General features: G+C 43.2%; 1 protein-coding gene across 1 annotated transcript in view; it reads left to right on the top strand.

The window, feature by feature from the left end:
* Positions 1-9,924, top strand: part of ranbp10 (RAN binding protein 10) — a 35,633-nt gene extending 25,709 nt beyond the window's left edge. The window contains exons 8-15 of the mRNA XM_070972793.1: positions 373-481; positions 623-771; positions 917-1,133; positions 3,472-3,611; positions 3,838-3,986; positions 4,853-4,964; positions 5,365-5,506; positions 6,857-9,924. Of these exons, the coding sequence (XP_070828894.1) occupies positions 373-481; positions 623-771; positions 917-1,133; positions 3,472-3,611; positions 3,838-3,986; positions 4,853-4,964; positions 5,365-5,495 (1,007 nt within the window). The 3' untranslated portion in view covers positions 5,496-5,506; positions 6,857-9,924. The remainder of the gene's footprint in view (positions 1-372; positions 482-622; positions 772-916; positions 1,134-3,471; positions 3,612-3,837; positions 3,987-4,852; positions 4,965-5,364; positions 5,507-6,856) is intronic.
* Positions 9,925-26,658: the final 16,734 nt, after the last annotated feature.

The following is a 26,658-nucleotide window of genomic DNA, read 5'->3' on the forward strand; positions in this document are numbered from 1 at the left end:
CAACCGCACACGTAGTATTTTACATGTTCATTTGACTCGTTGCAAATATTACACAGAGTTTCTTAACAGCTTCAAAGAATCTTCCGAGCTTTGTTTTACTATAAGATGATTCCAGTAATCACTCTGCCATTGGATTAATACACTCCCTGCGCTAACCCCAAAGCATTTCACAGGCAAACTTTTTTTATCGTCAGTATCCCTTTATTTTGAAACTACAGATGTCCACAAGTAGATATTGTGGGTATGGTTTGTCCCTGATGACCTGTGGCCTCTATGAATGATGCACTGTCCTCTCTCTGATGTTTGCAGGGAAAGCATGGTTCCTCTTGATCAGTATACCGTAAACAGCAGCCTGTTTCTTTCGTCTAATAGGAATACAGAAGCTGGTGCTGGCAGGACGGGTGGGTGAAGCCATAGAAGCTACTCAGCAGCTTTATCCTGGCCTGTTAGAACACAACCCCAACCTACTATTCATGTTGAAGTAAGTCAGCAGATTTTAAAGATCAAGATGGTGTAACGATATTTTACTTGTAAAGCTGAACATTGTGGATGTGAAGTTCACCGAACAAGAAACATAGTTTTCCAGTAAATACCGGTAACACCAGTATGCCTTTCTTTTAAGGTGTCGTCAGTTCGTGGAGATGGTGAACGGTACAGACAGCGAGGTTTGCTGCTTGACCATTCGCTCGCCCAAGTCCCAGGACAGCTACCCCGGGTCACCCAGCCTCAGCCCCCACCACGGGGCCAGCAACACACACCTGCACACCGGAGGTACACATGCTCATCTCTGCCGAACCTCTCTGAAGAGCAACATAATGACATGGATACCTAAAACAGACACCAAAAAGAATGATTTTCCCCGTCGCTGTAATGAATATGTGTGTTTGCGTGTTTTCCTTCCACCCCCACCCGCTAGGAGCAGACAGTCCGACCTGCAGTAACGGGGTGACTCCCACCAGCAAGTCAAAGAGCCATGGTGGCGCTGGCAGCAGCAGTGTCAAATACCCCAGTGTCTCCTCCTCCGCCTCTTCCTCCACCTCCTCCTCCCCCTCCTCCGTCAACTACTCCGAGTCCAACTCCTCCGACTCCACCAAGAGCCAGCCACACAGCGCCAACAGCACCCAGGAAACCAGGTAAGAAGGCCTGTCAGTTTCATTTAGAGCACATTTGTTGAACCGGTGTTATCGCTACAGCTAATAGACATCAGGTACAGTGTGACATAGCAGATACCATCAATATGTGGTCACAGATGCACAGAGATTAAGGTTGCACTGTAGTTATGCTTCGTATTGTCACTTTTCTTTTAACTCCCCCCAACAACACTGACACATGTTACTTTGTGTGCCACAGGATTATTTATGGAAAGAAATTGGTTTAATTGTTCAGTGTGAAAACAGGAGTCGTTTTGCCTCTGTTCCATTTTTATCTCTGCAAAGTTTCATTTAGACGTCGTTCTGTGTTGAGTGACTGCATGTCATTATCTGTTAAAGGCCCTGAAAACCTATTTCTTAAGCAGCAACTGTGAGTGATATGACTGTTTGTGCTGTTCTGTCTCTGCTCTTTGAAATGGGCATCCCATCTTTCAGCGCGCCAATCAAAAAGAAGCAACATCTGAAGCAGAACCTGGCAAAGGTTGTGCATTTGTCTGTCGCTGTCAGTCAAATCTGGTCAAACCACACCGTGCAGACTGATGAAACACATTCACTCAGTTTTGAGCTCTTAGTAAAGACTAAGGATCTTTTTTTCCCCCTGAACTTTAACTTTGATGATGAATATTCAATCTTACAGACAACTAGCTTTAAGTCTTTTTTTGGTGCTTGAAAGTAACATTATGTAACTATTTTGCCTTAAAGTAAGAGCTTTAAAATCATTTTGATGGTAATCTGATTGTAATGAGGAGGATGATGTCTCTTTTCATTCCCTCTCCCATGTGATTTACAGTTTCCTGATGGACAGATGGCTTTACTTGTTGCTAAATGTAGCATCCATCATTTAGTTAGGTCCATTAGCCATGCAGCTAGCAGTCCTGTTAGCTGACTCTCGGGGAAGAAGGGGAGTGTTGGTGTTTATACCAGGGGTTCCCAAACTTTTCCATGCCATGGCCCCCCAAACAGCATTAGCTTCTGACCGGGGACCCCCTTTGCAAACCCACCGACAATGCTACAAAATATGTAAAGAAACATCAGCTTCTTACTTTTATTCACTATTCAATAGTTATTACATTTGTTTAGCATAGCAATATTATTAACGAACATGTTTCGCTTTTTTGCTTTTTTTTTCTTAACTTCCCTTCAATTTTCTGAGGCCCCCCTAGCGCTCCCTGGTGGCCCCCCAGGGGGCCCCCACTTTGAAAACCACTGGTTTATACCACCAGCACAGGAGCTTTGGACTGCTGGGAGGATGAGCTTTTTAGGCCTGGGGTGGGGGCGTCCAGTGGGGAATGCTGGTATGGAGCGGGGCAGTGGGGAGAGTCAGGACCGCCAGCTACACAGGTAGCTGAGCTAACTAGCTAATGGCCGCTACAGTTCGCAGAGACAAACCAGTTTTTTCTCCATAGAATATGATCCAGATCAGAGAACTGGTCGGAGCCATTCTGAGTCGACTCGGTACAACAGCGGTGCAAAACTGAACTACACTCTGAACCTTTAGGAGTGCCAAGTGGCAAGAAATACAAAATCTTGCATAATGTTGCTTATGCATGGTGTACAAGTACTTTTTTTTTTACAACTTGCGTCTTGTTTCAGTGTCTCTGGCCGTCGTTCTTTAGGTGATGATAACATTTTGCTCTTTGACTTAATTGCTGAATCATGCAGATGCAGCTACTGTGCTGGTAACAGCATAACAACATAAGTAAAATTAGGGACCAGGCAGTAATTCAGCTAATCCCCAGTTTTACCTCATTGTCTAAACTACATATTTGGAAATGGAAAAAAAAGAGAAATGTTACTACAAAGCTATTGTAACCATGCATTAGTTTTTGCAGACCACTGACTGCCTGTACTTAAAGTAATTGTGTTGTGCTACGTGGAACACAGTTTTACAATGCAGTCGACTGACATAAGGAACATTTAAAGTGTGTGCCTTGATTTTAATTAGTGGTTTAAGGTAAAATGGCTAAACTGGGGACATGTCTAAAAGCTGGCTTGGTGCTCCTGGCCTCAGTGAACTACAGTCTATGACCTCTGCTGTAAAGCAGTGTTAATGATGTTATCATGTCTCCAGGTTCAGCAGTATAATTGATGTGTGTTATTGCACCCTATCCTTAACATGGGCTTAAGCGCCTCTGCACAGTGTTATCTTTAGTCACGTTGAGATTGCCAGTTGTTGTCTTATCTGTCGAGTCAGGCAGCTGCCTGTGACTTAAAAGACCAATCACCTGGAGCATGAAACGTTTGCATCATGTTCATAGTCTGTCTCCCAACTTTTGTGTCTGTTTTTGTGTGCCTGCGGTGTGTGTGTGTGTGTGTGTAGTGACAGTGAGATGGAGATCGAAGCAGAGCACTATACCAATGGGGTTGTTGAGGGCTCCTCAGCGCGGATCATGAATGGCACATACAAACACGAAGAGATCCTTCAGCCAGATGACAACAGCATTGGCAATGGGGTCACAGGTACACACACGCGCACGCCAACACATGCACACTGATCTGAACTCCACGTGCTCCTGCTGGCAGGATATAAGGCATCTGACCTGCTTTTTTTTGTTTTATTTCACTTTCTCCTTTCTTTGATTCATCTTTATTTGTTGCCTCTTGCTGATTTCCTCCTATTTATTTCCATTCAACGTTTCTGTGTATGCGTGTACGTTAACTGTTTCACTGTGTCTGTGGCCAGCAGATGAGGGCTGTAGTAATAGTAGACAGCTTTGCGGAGGGAACCAGGCGGCCACAGAGAGGATGATCCAGTTTGGACGGGAGCTGCAGGCTCTCAATGAACAGCTGTGCCGCGAGTATGGCAAGAACGCCACACATAAGAAAATGTTACAGGTACGCACACACAGCCGCACGTGCACACACTCAACAAACAGCTGGGCTACAACAGATTAAAGTGATGCCAAAACTGGGCTGAAGAGATTTCTTTCTTTGGCACCAGTGAAAATCCTGGTTGCAGCGTTCTGTACACGCTGCAGGAGTTTGAGTGATGTTTGATTTAGGATGTGCTGTAATAATGCAGATAGATCCTGAACTGTCTTACAACCAGTGGGCCAGTTCTCTGGTGCAGGCTCGGATGACTTTGTCCTGCAAGCTGTGTCCTCTGATTCATAAGCAGCCACTCGGAGAACAATAGCATAGAGGGAAAAACACTAGAAACCGTTCTGGAATGATAAAGGTTCAGCCAAGGGGCTTATCTGTAGTTGCTGTTTGTTAAACACACACCGTTTTCTCATGCCATAAGAATTCTTTACCAATTGCACTATAGCAAAACCTCCATCACAACATAGGCCCTTGACCATTGCTTCACTTTGCCCTCAGAAATGTACGGCTACTGTACATGCAGGGAAAGATGGTTTAAGCTCATGCGATCATCGCTATCAGCACTGCATAGTTTGACAGTTTCCTCCTTTTTCCTTGACAACAGCATTAGTCCCACCGGTGGCACTGATTGGCTAATCATTAGTCCCCCCCGTAGCGTTCGTTGGTTCGTCTGCTTTTACTGACAAGAAACCGGTGTTTCATGTCACGATGCCAGTCTCTGAAGTATCAGTCAAGTGATCATGGTGGAGTGGACCCAGGCAATCCAAACACGCATTATAAACCCAGCCGAGGGAGCTGCAGAATGTATGCGCTGCGCTGTATATTCATATGGGCCTCTCTGTTTGTTTGTTTGTTCGTCTGTCTCTCTGTTGGTGAAGGATGCGTTCAGCCTGCTTGCATACTCAGACCCCTGGAACTGCCCCGTGGGCCAGCAGTTAGACCCGACCCAGAGAGAATCGCTCTGCTCTGCACTCAACAGCGCCATACTGGGTAAAGAGCAGAGACAGACACATACTGTGTGACACTGATGCGTTACGTCTTCAAACTACAACAAACACCATGTGGCAGAAAGAAAGCAACCACCTGACACTGCCCGTTAGATGTAGAGTCTACCTGTAGTCTGTTTTACACTAATGATACATACCATATATAATCATTTTGTGCAATTATTTTTACACGTTTCTGGTCATTTTTGAAAGAAATGGCATTAGACTGTGAATTAGCTGAGACAGCAGATAACAGTGCAGTGAGCAGAAAGTGCAAATTCAAGGAGCAGAGTATCTGACACGGTTAGGACAAACTTAAGTATTACTGTTGTCCAGACACACACAGTTTGATGCATTGTGACTTGTGTTTTGCACCCCTTCCTGATTGTGGTTTTCTGCTCTAGAGTCCCAAAATCTGCCTAAGCAGCCTCCGCTGATGTTAGCACTCGGCCAGGCCACAGAGTGTGTTCAGCTTATGGCTCGAGTCCGGTCTGGTTCGTGCTCCTTTGCCAGAGTAGACAACTTTTTGCACTAGCCCAGGTCCAGGTGAGTAAATCCATACAGCTAAAGGCATTAACACCACGACCGTGGATAATGCTGAGACTTTACACAGTGTTGGTGGTTGGTGAGATGATAGAAAATCCCACATTTCAGCCTTGATCTTTCTCAAAATTGTGGCGATCTGACAATCAGATCAGAGTCAGATAAACAAAGCCTTCTAACTTTCCAGATATACCTAAATTTTACATAAAGCATTTCAAACATCTGTCTCTCAGTCCATCTGAAAGCATACGCAGATGTTAGCCCCCTGGATTAGCTATTGCAGCTGACTGCGCAGGAGTTTACTTCAGGGGCAGCTTGCCTGCCAGCCAAACTGAGCTATTCCTCCGTTACTTATTGTTGTATATAGCATGATTTTACTTGACCAAGACATTGCAAAAATGTCCTGAAAGACTGTTTTCAAAATCCCCTTTGCTTTACAACAACAGCAGACTCCAAGCTAGCGACCTACACTCTGATCTATGCTGAAAATAGAAAGTTATCCTAACCCTAATCCGGTCCGTAATGGTACAAACATAAACGACCTAGAAGCTGTTACCTTTGAGAGGATTTAGCCATTCTGATGTCAGGACCGGCCTCCCCACATGCACGTGTTCCCACCGAAACAACTTCCCCTTGACACTATTTTGGAAGGGCGTCCTTGCTGCATCCTGGCCTTCGCGCTGCCCGACGCAATTGTGATTTAAAGACATACATACAAGCCAGAGTGGGTTTTTTTTCCAGGAACCAGAATGATAATGGATGCAGCTAGACCTAGAAGACAGGGAGTGAAATTCACCATCAAATTGAAATATTGCTTGATCATCCTCATAATGCTGGATGAGATTCTGGCATTTTTCTGAAGATGCTAACAAAACTAAATTGCTTGTTTTACACTGCTTCACAGCCTCGCACATGTAAACAAAGCAAGTTTCGGTTAGCTAGCTTGGTTAGCCTGGAAGTAGATGCCTATTTGTTTAGCTAAAATAGTTAATCCAGGGGGCTAATTTCTGTGTTTACTTGGAGACTTGAAATGTTTTCTGTAAAATGTAAGTTTATTTAGAAAGCTCAAACAGACTTCTAGTGCTTTCTCTGATGCACATTGTTTTTCCAGGTGCAAAGTGAGCCAGAATGGCCAAAATGATGAGAATAAGAAAATAAAATGATGATATTTTCTAAGACACACTGATCATACAGTATATGAATTAAAAGGCTGAACAGTGACTCCCAAAACCAAATCAGAAGGCCAAAATAGCACGTCATATCTATGTTGTACATGAATGTAAAAGCAAGCTGTTTCAATCAATGCTTCGTTCATTTGTTACCTTTCTTAGATGATTACCCATCTCTCCACAGGTTAATGTTAAGTAGCACTGAGAGAAGGCATGTCCAGCAGGTAGTTGTCATGGCGACGGAGGAAAGAGCATGCATGTGATTGGTGTGTTTGGCTGTCCATCAGACCGAGCCAGCGGCACAGACAGAGGAGCAGAGGAGAGCGAGAGAGAGGAAAGGCTTCCTTTTAATTTAGTATTATCAAATAAAGAAATGTGTGACACTATTTAAAGATAATTAATTATTATTCTGTTTATCTAGCCATTTTTATAGTTCTTTTTTGTCAGTTTGTTGTGCTCATCCCCTACGAAACAAATTGTAACTCCCCTTTTCATTTTTTCTTCTGTTTTAATTGGTGGATTTTGATTCCCTATGATCAGTATTTTACTCACATTCTTGTTGTTCACCATATCACCGACCACAATACCCACATCTGGTTACCATGGTGACCCCGTGACAGTAGGTCATCTCAACAAAACCTGAGGTATAATAACATTGTCTTTAATGAGATGCAGAAGACAGACAGACTCTGAGACCTTTGTCCCCCCCGAAGTATCGCACATGCAAGTCTTGAGATCCATTCAGGAGCGCTCAGCATGAAAAACACCTCTGATTGCATGGAGCGCATCATTAGCTCCGGTAAAGACACACACTAGTAAACAAATGTTAAGAAATGTAGAGCTGTAGTGAAGTAATGTCTCAAGAATAATATACTTAAAGCTAACAGGTTAGTAGCCAAAGAACGGGACAGAAAACATCACCCCTGTAGAAAAACAGAGCTGGACTGCCACTGTCACACTGCCAGTAACAAGGGGAGAGGGTAATGACAAGATTCAATTCAAATATTAGAGGTGTTGGAGCTGTAACGACCTCAGCGTTGACCAATCAGTGGTTTTGTTTTTTGCAGCTACAACACCTGCTCTCAGGACCCAACCTAACACGATTATCACGGTCACCTTGATGCCAGCATCAAGAAAATCTCTTTCAAAGCAGACTAATAAGCACCGTGTGTATGACTAAAAATCAAGTCACCCCTGGGGGTTTCATTACTGCAGTCTTTGTTTTTTGTTTTTTGTTTTTTTTTTACATCTGCCACAGCCTGACCTGCTCTGTGCATCTGCAATTGGAATTTCAAATTGAGAAGTGAATTCATTTGCCAACCAGGAAGGTTTTTAACTTTAGAGTGCACCTCATGATTTACCACTGAAAGGTTGTGGAAAAACTTTAGTGTGTTTTTATTTTTCATTGTGTGAAAATGCAGCCCTAGAGCGTCATTGGTTGGGTTAGGTGTCAGGACCTGACCTACACACGTGCTCAGCACTGATCGGGCTGTGTATGGATTAGGGAGTGGCGTGTTGACGCATCAGTTTACTTAAAATGACGCTAGATTCAGGAAGGTACGTTGATCTCTGGTGATGGCTGAGGGAAACTACGAACAGCTAACAGTTCTTTCTGATATCAGGCAAGGGGTGACAGTGACAGCTCAGCAGCTACCAAACATTTAGCCAGCAGCTTCCTATTAGCTAGCAAGTAATTTACGAGCTAGTTAGTGATTTTGAATCAATCAACTAGTCGCAGCTGCTCATAAACACACTGCACAGTAACTAAACTTTCTTTATATTTAGCTTAACAAGGCTACGTTTGCTATCTACCTTGGCTTGGATTTGTTACTCGGCATTAAAGTGAAGAGCCAGTGTTCGCAGCAGCAGCTAACATTAGCCAATTAATTCAGATTTCCTGAGGCGGTGTTGTGATTGTGGAAATGTTCCTCAAAGAAGGACACAACTCTGTGAAGAGTAAAAAGACAGGAGCGAGCTAGCTGGCAGCCAGCCTGAGCTGAATTTGGTAATTTACACTATTAAATATTTTCATTTTATTGGCTTTTTTTATCTATTTATTTGATTTAGGGTCTTGTTTATTTAATATTGAACATGATGGCGTGTCTTTTGGAAGCACAAATCTAATTTGGACATTTTATCCTAGCATCATGATCATTGTGTGTTCTTCACTTCAATTATTAAGCAGTTGGTGTTTTTGGGGGGACGGGCAGGCTTTCTGTCTCTGTATCTAAACAGATGATTGTTCATGGTAAAATCTCAAATCAGACTGAACTGTATCCTGTTTCTATGTGCATCAACAATTGGATTTTGCTAACAAACTCGTTTTGCTCCATCCCTTCGCTTTACCTGAAACATTTGAGTTTTTCCATCAGACCAATTTTCTGCCAAATAGCAGTGACTGCATATTGTCGGACTAATGGCAAGCTGTCACTCCAGCTGCTTTGTTGTGACCTGGCAAATGGCTTGTGGATCCACCCTGAAGTGTATATTTCCATTTATAAGAGCATTTTAAGTCTATGGAATAATATAATACTGGAGATGTGTGTATGCAATGTGGGGGTTTACTACAGGGTATGTGGTCAAAGTTTTTACCAAGCTGGTTTTTCTAAAGACCTTCTGCTATAATAGGAACTCTTCTAATAACCACACATACAAAACACACTCACAACATCTGCTTCTACAGCTGTAAAGGACTTCTGTTACACACACACACTTACACGTGGAAGAACAACCTCTGTTGCATACCTGTAGGGAACGTCTCCCAGCTGTCCTTTGTGTTTGAGCCTGGGCTGCGTATCAGCACTGTTACCACGCACCCTTCCTCTTATCCCTGCATAGACATAGCCACTGATTTGATCAGTGATTGTTTTAAGGAAAGGAGGCATGTGAACAGTTTTGGAAATGGGCCTGAGGCCTCTGAAGCCACATGGACTTCTTCCACAGAGGCCGGAGAAATGGATTTAGGTGTCACAGACGAGCTGTGCACAATTGACTTCTGTCATAATTTTAATTTGATATTTTGACTTTTGAGTTTTAGCAAAAAATAAAAATAACAAAAAACAATTGTGAATTGAGTTACCCTCTACTTAGCATGACTTTTAAAACCTTTAAAATGATATTAAAAAAAAAGAGGAAAAATGACAATTGAAAAAAAAAAAAAAAGCTATGTACTGGAAACATGTTAAAAAAGAAATATTGTATTCTGTTTAATTTTGACAGAATTATTTTTATTAAAATACATCCATAAGCATATGACTGATCTCCTGTTTTTATTTGCTGCCTTTTCGTTTTTTCCTCTTACACAGAAGACGAGCAGGGAAGGTGGATTGCTTTGAAGTGGGTGAATAACAGACGTGTTCAGGATGTTTCTCTGATATTTGCCCAATGCATGTTTATTAGGCAACATGCTGCCTAGAATGAATTGATTTATACATCTCCAGTACATCAATTTGGAAATACAATCAAGCATCAACGACTCAAAGCAGCATCAGCACTCACCATATAAGATACAAGCAGAAAATGAACTGAGTTAGAAAACTGTCCTTCGACTGCAGTTTGCCACAAAATGAGAATTCAAATCAAATGTTACAGTGGTGAAATTGGCGACTTGAGTGAGGAACTGCGACGTACATCAATGTAATGTACGTTGTTATCAGACAGGCGAACAGGACGAAGTGGAAAGTCTACCTGTTTATTTCTATTGTACCCGGCTGGCCACTAGGTTTGATAAAGGTAAATGAAAAGTGTTTTAATTACGTCATCCACCTCAAGTGCTGCCTGTCAAATGTGAAATTAATGGGAAAATTGCATGGATCCTCGTTGCCTGGAGGCCGATTTGACAGTCATAATTGTGTACGAACACACAATTATGTTGCTTAATATTGCAAATGTTATACAAAGGCCTCAATGAATTTCTATTAAGGAATTACAATGAATGTTACTGCTTTCAGTCGACTATCAGCTCCTATTAGTAACCTCCTACATAATGGACAGACCATACATTGTTAGGCAGCCTGGCTCCTGACCTCTGACTCGCTGCCCACATCTCAGATTTTTTTAGTGATTCAAATTAAATGAAAACAAGAAAACTCAGTATTACCACCAGGCTAATTGTTGAGCCTATTGCACTATTTAATGGCTGTTAGTTGACTGTGCTGAATAGCCAACATGATCGTCTTATGGCACATGCTGTAATGAAGCACTTTCCAAAGTAAAATACTGTATATACATCAAGGAACATGCAGAATAAACTGGTTCAGAATCATATTATAGGCTGACGAGAATAAATACGGGAGCTGGAAGACTCAGACTGTTTGCATATGAATGCGTTACACTTGAGTATAATACAGAACATTGTCACAGGCCTGTTGTTTGATAGCTATTTGTGTGCCTGCTTACTCGTGGCCATAAGACATCACTGCATGGCAATAAAGTTGAGATGATGTTAAGTGTGCTGGCGCACTCAGCCTGCCTGTCACAGAGCAACAACAAACAGCAGACAGCTTATTTTATGACTCCACCAAAGGCACAGAGTTCCCCGCACTTTGTTTCATGCATCAGACATTTTCCAAAATGAAGCCGTCTGTCACTGCTGCTGTTTGTGTGTGGCCTTTCTGTTTTACAGCAGTTGGACAGCAGAGGGCAGAGCGAGCTCGGGGAATAGTCATCATTACAACGCTGAGAGGCCTCAGATGTGAATTTACTTTTTCATTCATTCGTTTCATTTAACTCTCTTCGTGTTATGCATTTCTAGATGGAGAATATACATACTGTAGTGTGGTGAGCATTAGATCTCAGGTGCTTTTTAGAATGGCTTCTTCCTGTCCCTGTGTTCTGGTTGCACCTCATGGCCCACAGATAAACTCAAAAGACACACACACGCAAAATTACACTATTTGATCAAGAGGAAGCACTGCACATTTTTACTATGTTTCTGTCCTCTCGAACATGAGTGATGCATTCATATGTTAAACACAGAGTTGCGTATAGTATAATTAATCTGTCCAAAGTGTGGAGCTGAAGAAGACTGAAGGCAAATGAAGAAGGCCTCTGTAGAAAACCTGCCGCGTGGCAGGTTGGGAAAAATTAAGCTCTAAACGTTTACCCCACTTCTAATGATAGCTGGAGACTGTGTCACCTCACTGCAGTGAGTGTGAATTTATTTTTTGCACCTCATCATCAATGTGAAAATTCACTACCTGTATACCTGTTCAACTGAATCTTTTTCATTTAGAGTAGAGCAGTAGGTGGTTCAGCCCGAGCTGTGGAGAAACAGTGAGGCCAGTAGAATAAGAACCACAGAGGACCGAGAACGGAGCCCCGTGGGACCCCACACGCTGTCGAGTGAGACTGTCTTTGCATGAAGAACGACGGCATCAGTTGTTTCGAGAAGTGCCCCCAAAGCAACATATGCTTATGTTAAAATGACAAAACCCTCAAGGGGCCATGGTGGTTAAGACGGGAGGAAGTGAGGTGATGTCGTGAGAGAGCGGCAGTGACCAGATAGAGACGGGTTGGGGTGGATGGGTGGCTCAACAAACCATCGTTTCCCTTTTCCAGCAGCAGCTAACACTGTGATTATGTTTTTAAAGCACGATCATTTCCTCAACCTAACCACATGTTTATTATTGCAACCATGATGACAAAGGTCCTCAACCCTAAGTATGTACTTATTTTAATCCAAACCGTGATCTTTTCCTAAACCTAACCAGGTTGTTTTTGTGTCTAAACATAGACAAGCATAACCACTGTCACATCGTAAAATAGATTTATTTTTCAATGATTTGTAACTATTCCGCAAGACACAAACGATGTCCCGTCGATCAGATTTCTATGTCGTTCTTTTGCTTTATTTTTCAGTTTTGAAATAAGAACATAACTATTTTATCATCAGATAACTCAGGTGGCCTTTGACAAAAATTGTATTGTAATACAATATATTGTATATTTCCCATCATGCCATGAGACATCGCTGTGAATACAGACCATTTTATTAAGAGCAAACTCAGTGACTTTACATTAAAATGTCTCAGGTTTGTTTTTCAGATGCAAGAAATTTTCAACATAAAAACACAAGTTTAGAACTTGTAGAGGCTCCAAATCTGCACGAATCAATACAGTAATTTCATTTTTTTCATGACCTGGCTATTTGTGGTCAAGGCTGATTAAGGAGCAGAGGAGTGGATGTATGTACAAGGCCTGCCCTTGAATAAAATGGAACAGAGACATGTACACAGGTGCAATTTGCTGTGGTTCATTCAACCACTTTGAACCCACTGACCTGCAGCCCTACCGAACTATATGAGCGACGTTTGGCTCAGTGTGATATTCAAAACCTTGTACAAAACATCTGGCATCTAATGAAGAGCTGGAACAAGTTGATGCATCATATTTATGACAGTGATGTGACTGTTGGACAGCGTGAATGAGACTTTTCCAACCCAGAAGCGACTTCAATGGAAATAAAAGGTGAAAGCTGGATGTTGAGGAGCTAAAAAACAAGCACAAAACAATAAATGCCTCATCAGTGATTATAAGACCACTGGTCATTTTGCCTGTCTCTACAACTCCCAGTCCAGTGTCACAGAAGTACATGCCAGTTGTCCAGAGGTTGGTGCTTCAAACGCATGCTTGTAAATTTCCCCCGCAGCATTGTTAAAACCCCCTTTCTTGTGCATATGGAGAGCTGAGCCTGTAATTATGCACGAGGTGAGAGTGGTGGGCCGCCTCTGTCAGCTTCGCGTCCTGTGAATTTTCCTCCATCACATATTACGCCCGGAGGCCCGGACACATCCTCACAGCGCCGCGAGACCCCTGGACTTCACAATTGGGATAGAGCCTTCAGCCTGGTTGCTATGGTACACGTTAGTCACCATAACAACCTGCTACAGCATTCTCAAAGGGCGGGGGGGTGTAAATAACGCGACACCCACTCTTATTGCCCAATCGCTGTGATGCATATTCATAGTCACATGCGAGTCATTAGGGATATGTTTAATCTATCTATCTATCTATCTATCTATCTATCTATCTATCTATCTATCTATCTATCTATCTATCTATCTATCTATCTATCTATGCACCCATCATTCTATTCTTTTGGCTTGACTAAATAGTAATTACTCCGAGGCCAGTTGAAGGATGCAGCCCCCGCCTGCTCTCAGCTAGATTGTAATGGCTTCATAAGCGCTGCTGATTGAATTGATTGCCACAGTTGGAGTCTGGCTGAGATGTACAATGGGGTGGAATATGCAGAGCGCAGAACATTAATCTGCTCACACGAACAGGCCACAGGCTCTCATTTTATTTCAGGTACAGTTGAACATGTATACAGTACAAGTCAGATGCAAGAAATAACAGCAAAGTTTTTGTGTTTTTGTTCCAGCGGGTTTTGCCAGGTGCTTTGTCGTGTTGCCTCGCAGCTCCGTCATATCCAAATGTGCAGAGGAAACTGTTCGGTATCATGAGTAAAGCGATGCAGCTTCACCTTTTGCACATGTTTTCTTTTATTGATGTACTTAAAATACGTTATTCTTGCTATAACATACAGACACAAAGTCTTCAGAAGCAGAAATGAGGCTGCAGTAAACTGGTTAATGGCTAAAGAACTTACCTTTACAAGAGAGGGTCTGAAAGGAAGGGGTACTTTAGTGGTCAGGGGTCAAGATTAAAATGGAAAGGGGGGGTTACACATTTCTGAGATGACCTCCCATTTCTTTAAAGTTATAATCCTTCAAATTTTTTGTCACATCAAAGAGTTTTAACCCTGTTTGTGGCTGGCATTTCTTCTGGTATGCACGTATCTGATGTCTTTACATAGAGCAGCTTGCACGGTCTGTGGCGGAGTCCGCCGTTCCCCCACTGAATTCAAATGCCGTTTTGAGCTTTTGAAGAGGAAACAGATTTCCGTTGGCACGAGCAGAGCTACAGTGATTGATTGTCTTCTTCTGTGGTATTTCTGACCGAGGAGCTTTTAAAAATGAGATTCATGCAACCATTGATTTTCAAAACGTGCCATTTTGAAAAAGAATTGTTCGGTTGGCAGCTGCAATTTTAAGGATTATAACTTTAAGATTTCATTTTGGCTTTAACAAAATACATGAATTTATTCAAGACAAGGAGCAAAGGCACAAATATTTGGGTTCAGCCTGGGTTCTGCTTGCCACCACATTTAAGCTGCGTTTCCACCAAACACTTTGAAACCCGTTCCTAACCCATACCCACATGACCTAAATGCTAGATCCGTTTTGCCTTTCCACCACAGGCAGTAGTCTTGAATGTAATCAGGATTGTAAGGCGGCCTTTGGGCCTTACGTCTTCCACTTTTCCATCAGTCTGGAAACAACGGATGAGACTTTTCTTGGTCTTGAGGAGCTGCAGCATTTCTGAACTGACACACTGTAACCCATACTGTACATTTCCTGTCAGAGTGACAGCTCGCTGCGAACCTTTTCCTCTGTTCTGCTCACATTCATCATCGCTTTTCTGCCACTCACTCTCCCTCGCTCGCTTAACCACACACTCGCTACACACACACACACACACACACACACATTAAGCACTGAGCTACTCTCACAATAACAACAACACAATGGAGGACATTGAATGTGTCGTCTGCTTTCTTCCCGTTATGTGGTTGTTTATTACTACACGGACCTTTGTTTGAGGAAAAGGCTGCAGGCAGCAAGGAAAAAGAGAAAAACAGAGTTGCACAATCCTACATCACAGCACAGGCGACGAGATGAAGGTGGCTGTTCCGATTCTCTCTGACCAATCAAAGGACTGCAGTGTTTATACCTCCACCTTTATGTACCAAATCAGTGGGCTAGATACCTGACCAGGTATTGGTACCATCCGCACCTTTTTACTATACAATTAAAATTGTAAGCTGCAGCCACAATAAGGACACTGAAGGGCAAAAACACAACACAAAGGGGAATAGGCAAGGCTAGAGGAGAGGACGGATGCTTGGGTGTGACTCACTGAGGTAGACTGTGACTTGTTGTCAAGAACAGGAATGTACAACAACAAAATCACTAGTCTTCCACAACGTGTCGCACTTTTCTGACAGGCTGAACTCAAAGTAGTGGCTCCTGATTATCTGTCAACAGCAGCCCTGTAAGTCGGACAAGGTGTGACGCCATCTTGGGGATTTTCCCGATTAAAAAAAGTTTCACCTGCATGTGAAAAAGGTTCGTCATCAGCAAGAGTCAAATGAAATACTCAACATGTAATGTCCTTGTTAAGCATCATGGATCATCATCTAAAGAGAGGGAGTTATTAATCCTTACAGTGCTTTGAGGCTAATCACATAACACATTATACAAGCAATGTCACAACACGCTCAACTCTGCATAATGACCAGCCTAAATGTGCACGCTAAATGTGATTCATGCAATGAATTCATGTAATGAATCACATTTACCTCATTCATTCATTCATTCATTCATTCATTCATCATGCATGATGCAAACATCAAGGGACATTAAGGCACTTTGGATGTGCACTTGTCGATGCAAACAAGAGTGTGGATCCCATTCTGCCACAGTACAGGTTGGGCTGGAGTGTGGAGAGAGATCTCAAACACACACACAGAAAGCTGAGCAGCAGTGGCAGAGCAGCCGCTTTAATAACAGAAGAGTAAAAGGACACAAGTTTAATCTCCTGGTATTGGTTCTCTAAAGCTCTGCCAATAAAGTTGGATCCCAGCAGGATAAGAAAGAGGAGAGGAGAGGAAAGGAAAAAAGGCAAGGAAAGACAAGGAAAGGACAGGGCAGGAAAAAGGGAGTTAGAAGAAAAGGAAAAAAGAGAAGGAAGGGAAAAGAAACAGGAAAGAAGAGGGGCACAGGAAGGAAAGGAAAGGAAAGGAAAGGAAAGGAAAGGAAAGGAAAGGAAAGGAAAGGAAAGGAAAGGAAAGGAAAGGAAAGGAAAGGAAAGAGGGAAGGGACAGGGAAAAGAAAAAAGGGGTAGATGGACAGAAGAGGAGAGAAAAAGAAAGCAAAGGAAGAGAGGAAGGAAAGACAAGGCAATAAAAAAGGGAAAGAAAATAAAGGAAAAAAGCAACAGATGGAAAGAAAAGAAAAGGAGGAAGAAAGGAAACAAGAGAACATGAGAGGAAAGGAAAACAGGAGAGGGAGAGGAAGGAGCAGAAGAGGAGAGGAAATTAAAGAAAAGTAGATGAGAGGAGTGGAGAGGAAAAAACAAGAGGGAAAGTGAAAAAGGGAAGGCAAAGTGCCAGTGAGTAAGAATAAAGCAGCGAGATAACTGTTTTCATGTTCCGCAGTTGTCTGTTATTCAAGTCAAACATCACAACACTATTTGTGGCTGCAGGTTGTGTTGTGAATGACAAATATCCTGTAAATGAATGATAATGGCTTGTTTAGCCGTAGCCCGCCTACGGCGTCTCTGCTCCATCCTATTTCCTGTTAATATCGCTGGCTTCAGCCCCGCTGACCTCTCTGCCGTTCTTCTATTTCTATTAATCTTTAATGGTGGGTAAACGTCCCCGCGCCACACACTGACCGGCACGGCTTTCCCACCTCATTACTGTCCTGGAAGAGAAAGGGAACAACAAAAATCACTTATTTATCTGACATGTATCGAGGATGTGGACTTTCTGTGATGTTTGCAATGTTTCTCTCTTCTGTTTCGTCTGCTCCGAGCTGTTTCAAGCCTCGGTGAATTCCAGTTCTTTACTTATGGCCAAGATGGTCCAGATGTGTGACTTCTTGTCTAATGACAGTCATCTTCCCCGGCCTGATGGCTTTACTGTGACAGACGAGTCGCAAAGCTGACGCCCAGCAGAGAACTGCTTTCTGTGCTCTTTCTCTTTTTTCTGTCTTTTATTTTTTCACCTTGTCTGTCAGGTCAATGTTGTGTGGTATACACACACACACACACACACACACACACACACACACACACACACACACACACAAAGGTGCCCTGCTTGCTGATCTCAACAAAGGTCTGTGACACTGTGACATTTGGAAGTAGATGAAATGACCGGCAGGGTCGGGGAGTGCTGCGCTCCATGTTTTACTGCTTGATATAAGAGCTCTTAAGACCTGAAAAGATCACATGCACACACACACACACACACACACACACACACACACACACACACACACACACACACACACACACATCTCTTTCAGACCTCAATACCTGCTTCAATATCTTTGTATTCATGCGCCTGCTTTCTGTGTGCTCTGCTCTGCGGAGCCTTTCAGGTCCTCGTTGGGGTTGAAGCAGTAGAGGACCCAATCAAATCTCAGTCTAAAGCCCATTAAAGAGATGGACCCAGGGGCTGTTAAATGTAGAATTTAAAATTTATGTTTTACTACCGCTGGAGGAAAACTTCATATCTCCGAGAAACACCCTTTTTTTTTTTTTTTGCCTAGGAATTAAGTGACAAATTCTTATTTTAACCATGACATGGATGATTGATGTCTGAAATCACAGAACAGGATAAATGGATTTCACTGGTTTGCATATCAAAATATACTGTAGATCTAGGGTTTAGTTTGAGAAAAAAAACACCCAAGCTGGTGTTTCAAAGGCTTAAAAGCCTGTGATTACTGTAAAATTACAGCTTTCAACAAGAACAACTCTGTGATATCAACACCAAACAAAGTGGTAAACTCAAACCACCAATGATTTGTTCGAACTATCAAGTCTTGTCTGTGTAGCCAAAGCCTGATTTATCTTATTGTTGTTCCTTCATTATGACCAACACACTGTAGTCGGTCCCTGAAAATAGTCCCCACAAAAGACATTATTTACTCCTGTCTGTGTAATGTTTGTCACATGACAATGCTCAGCTGTTTTAAGAAATAACAGCATTTTTTGTTTTTAAAGATTCACATCTAGAGGGAGAAGGGAAAGAAGGGAAGTCAGAAAATAGCGAGAACACGCTGTTACTTTTAGTCTTTTCGTGGCGTTTGTGGGAAATGAGTCTCAGGTGTTTCGGATTTGACTCCATCAATTAACTTTTGATTGCTGATTGTTGCAGCCTGTGGCTCTGGTGTAAAGATGTTGCTGCATATTGTGAATTTGATGCCTGGTGAAGGTTCATGACCCCACACCAAAGTCTAGAATTTAAAATGAATATCAATTAGATCAGATGACATTTTAACTGATGTTTGAAGACAGCTGATAAAACCAGTGAGTCCCATGACACCAGTGTAGTTATTTATGTAATTATTAACTTCATCAAGGTGGGATTAAAATGAAATATAAATATAACAGCAGACAACTTACAAACCCCGGCCCTTTCTGAACCTTCCTTGCCTCAAATAATGTTGCACAACTCAACTGTTCTTTCAGTTGCTGCAGCTTCAGATACAGTAAATCTTTATCGTCTCGTGGTGAACTTGTACAGCCTCCACATTGCACCACGTTGTGTCTGTAGTTTCTCTCTTTACAATGCCCTCATCAGAGTCTGCTGTCAGAGCAAACAATACTCAGAATGACAGCTGCCTTCGCTGGCCCGCGCCGCCACCAAGTTTAAGTTACAGGAGCCATTGATTCTCGGTGGGGTGCTGGCTGCCTGGGTTAGCGCACACAAAGCTGGGGCAACAATGTGGCTGCATTGTCCAGGTCACAGCGCTGAGCAGGAGAGTGACAGCGTACAGTGAGCTATGAGTTCATTAGACGAGCACTGCTGTCTTTCTCCTCTCTCTCTCTCCCTCTCTCTGCCTGGCGAGGCGTGCCCTTCTCAGTACTCATTAACGTCCAGTATGAGCCACTGAGTTACAGGTATTAGCCGAGGAACATTGAAGATCGCCACACAAGGACATGCTGCCTGGTTAAACCCATGAACCCACACACACCCGCACACACAGAATGACACATTAGGAATTAGCTCCACGTCCAGTCTGCTTCTAATTTTCACATTAAAAAAGCATATTAAGAAATAATGGGCTCCCCATAGTTCACATAACTTAGTGGCTCTAGTTATCTCCGTCTCTGTGTCTTTCTGGAGGACGCAGGTCACTGCAATATACTCAGACTTGTGGTGAAGAAAAGCTCGGCGGGTGAGAGTTTGGGACTATTATTCTTCCAGTCCTGGTCCAACAATTACAGTATGGGGAGCCTGCTGAATAGCTCTATGTCATTAGAGCAAGCTAAATTATGCTCTTCACTTTGGGATGAAGGTCCTTTCACTCAGAGCCAAAGAGAGAAATGACTGGGGGAAGACAGTAGTGTTCACCATGAAGCTGACAGACTGTTCAGGGACAGCAGGCTTTCATTTCTCTCCTGGTAATGTTCTATATTAGACTAATGTTCAATTAGGTTGTCAAGGCCAGTTAGTGAAATGTAATTCTTTTAGAGAGGCAGGGGGAAAAATCTTTCTATCATATTCCATCATATCCAATGGGAATAATTTCCCTTTACATGGATGGTAAGCTAATTAAATCATAACTATTTGTTCATGATGATGATTTCAAATAAGTTAAGATTTCAAGTCAATGCGAGGAGTTTATTTTAATTCATGCCGCCACTTCTAACAGACAAGGCTCTCAGTGCGGTGATGATGGAGGGGCTTCGCACTGGGTTTATTAAATGAAGTCATATTGTCTGCAGCTGACGCGGCCGGGGATGGACAAAATAACAGGAACACCTTGAAAGAGAACGCAGTCCAACTGAGCACCACACACAGATGGCGTTCTCACAGTCCCAAGAAAAACCCGGAGCGTTACGAGCTTCGCAGAGTATCGCAGGGATGTTCTGTTAGATCGCATTGTATTCTACAGGTGTTGCTGTTATTGTGCGTGCATCCTGCGTATTATATATCAAGGCTGATTCATCTGCAACCCAGCCGGCTTCCCAGCTCTCCTCAACCAGCGCTCATGCGATGAATGTAATATAGTTTATTATACTCCAACACGTTCCCTCTTTTGAAACGTCTTTTTTGTGTGTGTGTGTGTGTGTGTGTGTGTGTGTGTGTGTGTGTGTGTGTGTGTGTGTGAAATGATGAACATTTGAATTCATTCTTCAATAGGTTTTTTTTTATGTTGTTTCTTTTCAGTACATAGTTTAAGACAGTGATCGCGAGGATTTCTCTCTTCAGAATTTCTATGTGCATGTATTCTTGTTCATTTTCACATTACAGCACGTGGTATGAACAGCCGTAAACAAAAAAAAAAAGACAATTATTCTAAATGAGCAATTAAAAGGATAAAAAGTGGCAGTGGCCGATAATTTGATCTAATTTTTGTGAAGGCTCTCCTCTCATGGAGCTCAGGATGGACGGTAACACAGAACATTATGTCCGCCTGGCAGAGCCTGGGTGCTCGTCGTTACCTGAAATATAACTGCTGAGGCTGACTGCTTGCTCCCGCAATAAACGCCAAATGCCACAAGGGCAAACGTGGCAGAAACAAGCTCCAGCGCTGCAGCAGTAAAGGGACACAGTCTACACCGAACAGACAAAACATCAGAGCACCTGTCTCTTAAATTCTTTGTCGCACAAGCCAACGTTTCTCCAGGCTCGAACGGTTTCTGTAATTCCTCAGCTTCTCTTTATCTAAAGCTTCTCTTTCGTGATTGCTGTAGATTTAATTTCAGAAATCGATACGGAAAATAGAATTTACACAGGTTTCTGTGGATTGATGAAAAGCGGCTGTATCATTTTGTCACCATCAGAAAGCTTATCATACATCCCCTGCTCTCCTCTCCTCACCACATTTTTTCCATTAGTATTCCTTTCCTTTCCTTTCCTTTCCTTTCCTTTCCTTTCCTTTCCTTTCCTTTCCTTTCCTTTCCTTTCCTTTCCGCCTCCTCTTTTCTTTTCTTTCTTCCCCCTGCCCTTCTTCACCCTCCTCCTCCTCCCCTTTCCCTCTCACCTCATGCACACTTGCCATCCTCCCAACTTTCGCTCCACCTGCTCGTATCGATTCTGTGTTAGTGAATTTGGAGCCGCTGGGAGCTCGGGGGAAGGATAATGGCCACTGAGCGGAAGTGAGCAGAGCCGGACGTGGTTACTTCCTACACAGCATGGTGGTCATTTCATCACCTGGGTCATTTGTTCAACACCCCCACCCCCACCGCCACATCTACCCCATGGCCTTCTCCATTCCACCCACCCACCTCTTCATCTTTTTTTTTCTCCCTTGCTTTTTGCCTCTCTCATTTTCTCTGAACCTTCAGGATCTCTCTAAATACCACGCAGGCCTGCAGACAGGAAGATGACAGACCATCAAGGGTCGCTGTAGGCTGATCATTAGCAGTGCCCTATGGTTGACTTCAATTAGCCTGCAGAGACACCGCGCAGCAGCCGGGCACAGTGAGAACATGCAGTCAGGTGGGCTTCACGGCTCTCAGATCTACAACTGGATTTTTAGCTCTGGCACACCGGTGATACACAGAGCTCATTTAGCTGACTTCAGTTTATCTATTGTGGGGTTTTAAACCAAATCAGAGCTACAATGCAGTTTTCTAAAATGATACAAATACCTAACTATGATTATAATGAGAACTAAAATGTACTGGCTGCATTAATATAAGCACTAACAGTTGGTTAATTCAGTTTTTAAGAAACAGTCAGTCAGTCAGTCATTGTCATTTGGATATTGTGAAGCTGTAAATAATCCTGATTGCCCCACCAGACCCTTTCTACATATTTTGACTGCTATTATTGTAAAGACTAAGTCAGTGAAATGTCACTGAGCATGGTGATGGCTGATGAGGAGGAGGAGGAGGAGGAGGAGGAGGAGGAGGAGGAGGAGGAGGAGGAGGGAAAATCTGTGGAGTGGGTAAAATGGCATGATGAAGAAATGGAGACAAGAAATCAAGGGTGAGACAGAAAAAAGAAAAAAAAAAGGAGAGTGAAAGCGAGCAGGGAGAGCCAATCTGCTGTAACACTGAACAGACAACTCTGGGATTATCAACAACGGTGACAGCAGATGATGATTGTTGGTAATATGTGTATGTGGTGGGGGTGGGGGGGGCAGCGCAATTATGTATAACTCCCCCCCCTCTTGCTACATTCCCCTCTCTCTCTCTCTACCCCCTACGGCGGCCCTGATGGGACACAACCTTTCATTTGCTCATTGCGGTAATTGGTGTATGTGAGGGGGAGGTACATGTGTTCTGCTCCCCCTCTGCGTCTGTCAGAGAATTAGAAAATGGAATTCTCTGAAGAGCAGTGCGCGTCTGCCTTCCTCATCCAAGATGACACATTTTCATTATTCGCTCGGTGACAGAACAGATTTCTCTGTCCTCTGGCCACCAGCATACATTATGATTTGCAATTCTGAAGATAATTTATATTGTGATTAATTTCCCAAAAGTACATTTAAACAAATGAATGTTAAATTAATGGCCTCAGCAGTTAAGGCTCTTTTTTTTTTTTTTTTGCTACAGGTCCTTTTCAGCTGGGAGGAAAATAATAAATGATAACATCTCTTCACAACTGAAAACCATGTTCAAATTGGTTCACAAATTAATTAGCCCTATTAAATGAGCTAAATGGGAAATACATTTCTCCCTCAAGCATCATTGGTTCATGCCAATTTTCCTCGTTACTTGAAATCCCTTTTTAAATCAAGTAGCAGAGTGGCAATATTCATAATCATTATTTATACGGTAAGCTAGATTTTAAGAATATATAGAAATTACTGGTGCGACTCCAGAATTCTTCTTTTTCTTCTCTTTTCTTTTGCTAATTTGTAATAGAAAACATAAAGTAAGCCTATATCACACTAAAGAGAGGATAGCCAGTCCAACCCATTGGGTCCAAACAAAGACTTACAGATGATGTTCAGGTTCAGGTCGGGTTCAGTCATGTTGACTGGGTTAGCGATCTACTAAACTGCCTTTACTCTACATAAAACAGTGCCTTCTGACGGTCACTTACAAGGTGCCCACATATGCAGAATCACGGTAAACACAAACTCAGTGCTTCAGTTTGCATGAGTTGCGTCGGGCTCAGGTCAGGTTCAGACATAGAGAACAGATTGCCTGCTGGGTTCGGCTCAGGTTCGGGTGCTGCTGTCCTGGACTCTGGTCGGCTTTGGACAGAAACATGCAGCCCAGGCTGCACTCTGTGACACTGCTGTGAATGAGGTTGGAATGATCCACTTTAAACTTGCACTGCTGTGGTACAAAAAAACTAAAAAAGTAGCCTACATCCCCCGATCTGAAGGTCAATTGGCAAATGCTGTATGTTCAAACAAAGCTTTTGTTTTTTGTCAGTAAGTTAATCTTTAAATAAATGCATAAAAAGGCGTCTTAAAATTCCAGAGACGGCTGCAGAGACAGCAGCTACTCCTCCAAACTACACTGCTTTCATTTATCTGCTGCTTTTTTCTTCATTATGATTAAATCTAGTTTCTGCCTTACTGATGTGGTAAAACAAATCTAATTACTAAGATGATGAAGCATCAAAATAGTTTCAATTCAATAACAGGAAACAAGAGAAAGTGGCTTTGGTTTTAGCCAAAGCTCTTGTCAGCTGTATGGTATGTAACAGTATGGTTCCTACCTGTGTTTTCTGTTTTTCACGTGCTGTTTTTTTGTTAAGAAACTAACACACATCCATCGTGTAATTTTCATAAGGTAAGACAGTGTCAAAAAATTCAGTTCTCAGCTCAGTTTTTACCAAAGGGCGGTATTGATAATCAGAAGCCGAAATAAATTCATTTGTCATGTAATGCCACATATTTCCAACATGCTACATAGGATAAAAGCAGTTTTATGCTTTTATCTGTTTGATACTATCAGAAATTGAATATTAGTCGTATTGTGAAAACAATCTGGAAACATCATTTTGTTTCGTCTCTTCAGAGACACACAGAGGGGGAGAAACGTCACAACAGCATCCTTTTTGTGATGGTGCCACATTCAGTGGAAATGAGGTCTTCATTTTGGGAAACAGTAGCACTAACAGTGCCACTGGTATGCTATTATCATGTGGATTGTTTTGTGGTAATTATAAGGGTTCACAGTTAATGTGAACACCCTGTATTCATGTCTAAAAATGCTACAAATCAATGTCAGCATAGAAATTTCCTCTGTGTCTCTGAAGAGATCAAACATGCAAACAAATGAGATATAGAGCGCTGAGCACAGCTGTCTAAAGAGATCTGAGACTTAAAATGAGCCTGAAAAAAAAAACAGTGGACTTATAAATAAATATTTAACCCTTTGGCAGCCTATTCAAGAGTGAATGAAAGACTGTGATCTCCAGTCATGGTTGGAGAATCGCTGAGGGGGAGAACAGGGAAAACAGCCAGACCACTGACCTCTCACAGAGGGAGCATCCTGTACACAGCGGCCTGAGACGAGGGCTCGCCACAGGGGGAGAAGCAAGCATAGACGTGGGGGCGGCGGGTGGGGGGAGGAGGCGGAGGGGGGAGTGGGGGCTGTTGCTAGAAGAGCAGCAGGGAAGGTGAGGTGGAGAGGCGAGGGGAGCTCTCGAGAGGCAAGGTTATTGGGTTAGGGGAAGGAGCGCGAGTGGTAAGAGCAGAGGAGAAGCGGGGAGGGTGGAGGGGAGGAGGAGGAGGAGGAGGAGGAGGAGGAGGAGGAGGAGGAGGAGGAGGAGGGGTGTCTTATTGAGGAAGGAGAGGTGAGGGAAGTGGTGCAAGAGAGGTGCGAGGTAGAGGACAGAAATGGTGGAGTGATAGCGAGAGAAAGGAAAGGTGCTATGTAGGGATTAAAGCTGAAATAGGCGACATATGGAAAAGGTGAATGGGGAGACGGGGAGAGGTGGAGAACGTGGAGGAGGGAAGCAGTGCAGTGAAAGAGGAATGACAGAGAAATATTTTATTAAGAGATTACATTTTCTTCCTCACTTCACTCAAGACCCCCACCTGGCACCAAAGCCCAACCTGATGAAATCCTAATCAGATAGAGCAAAATCAGATCGGCTGCAGGTGTAAAAGTACCCGGGGCACAGCGCAGCTCAGCCCCCGCCTGCATGGAGTAATTGTGTACACCGAAATAAACTCATAAACAGGTGGAAGGCAGCTCAGACTACAACCCACTTGTCAATATGGATTTATAAAGATACTTGTGGGCTGTATGGCTGACTGAGCAAGACCAAAACACTTCCTGTCAATATTAATTATCTCATAAATATTACCCGTGGAGGGAGAGAAACCCACGGTGGAGGATGCACATACATACAGAGGATGTACTTAAATGTCAGATCCAGCTCCGGAGACGTATGTAAATGCCAGGTGGAGAGGGGGTCTAAGAGGTAAGGTCAATTTTTGGGGGGAGCTTCTGTTTGTCCTTTCAGGTTTATTAGATAGGATATCGAGGAGGCGAGGTGGGGGAGGTGCAGCAAAAGCCACCAATTCGATTGGATGCAGAGACATTGTTGGTGCGTGCTTTATCGACAACGGGGCTCCTCCTGAGGACCCACGGCTGAAGTGGGTGCTGGAGGATGGAGAAATGGGCAGGAGGGTGAACAGGAGAGCAGGTACTGCATGTGTGTGTGTGGGGGGTGGGGGGGGGTGGAAAGGGGAGGAGCTGTGGAGTATAGTGGGGTGTGAGGTGAGAGGGTGAGGGTGGCAGAGCCATCAACACAGTTGCAGGGGAAGAGCGAGGTGAGCAAAGGGAGAGAAATGGAAGGTGGGAGGGAGGTTGGAGGAGTGGAGCGCAGGGTCAGCGAGTCAAAGAGCCCTCACTGGGTTTACGATACAATCCTTTCTTTTCTGGCTCTCTAACGGGGCCTCGAGCTCTTTTCTCTGGCCTTCACATGCTCCCCATCCTTTCATTTCCTTTCCTGTCCTCCTTTTCCTATTGACTACATCCTTTCCCGAACCCTGAACCCACACATTAAGGCTGCGCCAGGACATCTTGCACAGCTGCTGCAGGAGGAATTTAAAATGTGTGTTGTATGAAGACGGGGGCAGATGTGGTAAAGAATGCATCACAGCCGAGTCCATCCTTCACTCGTAAATTTGAATTTTTTTTCCTTCACACATGAATTTGATGTGAGCCGCCTGTACTGAATCTCCAGTGTCTCAATTATTT

This window comes from Chaetodon trifascialis, chromosome 10 (assembly GCF_039877785.1).
Source record: "Chaetodon trifascialis isolate fChaTrf1 chromosome 10, fChaTrf1.hap1, whole genome shotgun sequence".
In the NCBI taxonomy this organism is placed as follows: Eukaryota; Metazoa; Chordata; class Actinopteri; order Chaetodontiformes; family Chaetodontidae; genus Chaetodon; species Chaetodon trifascialis.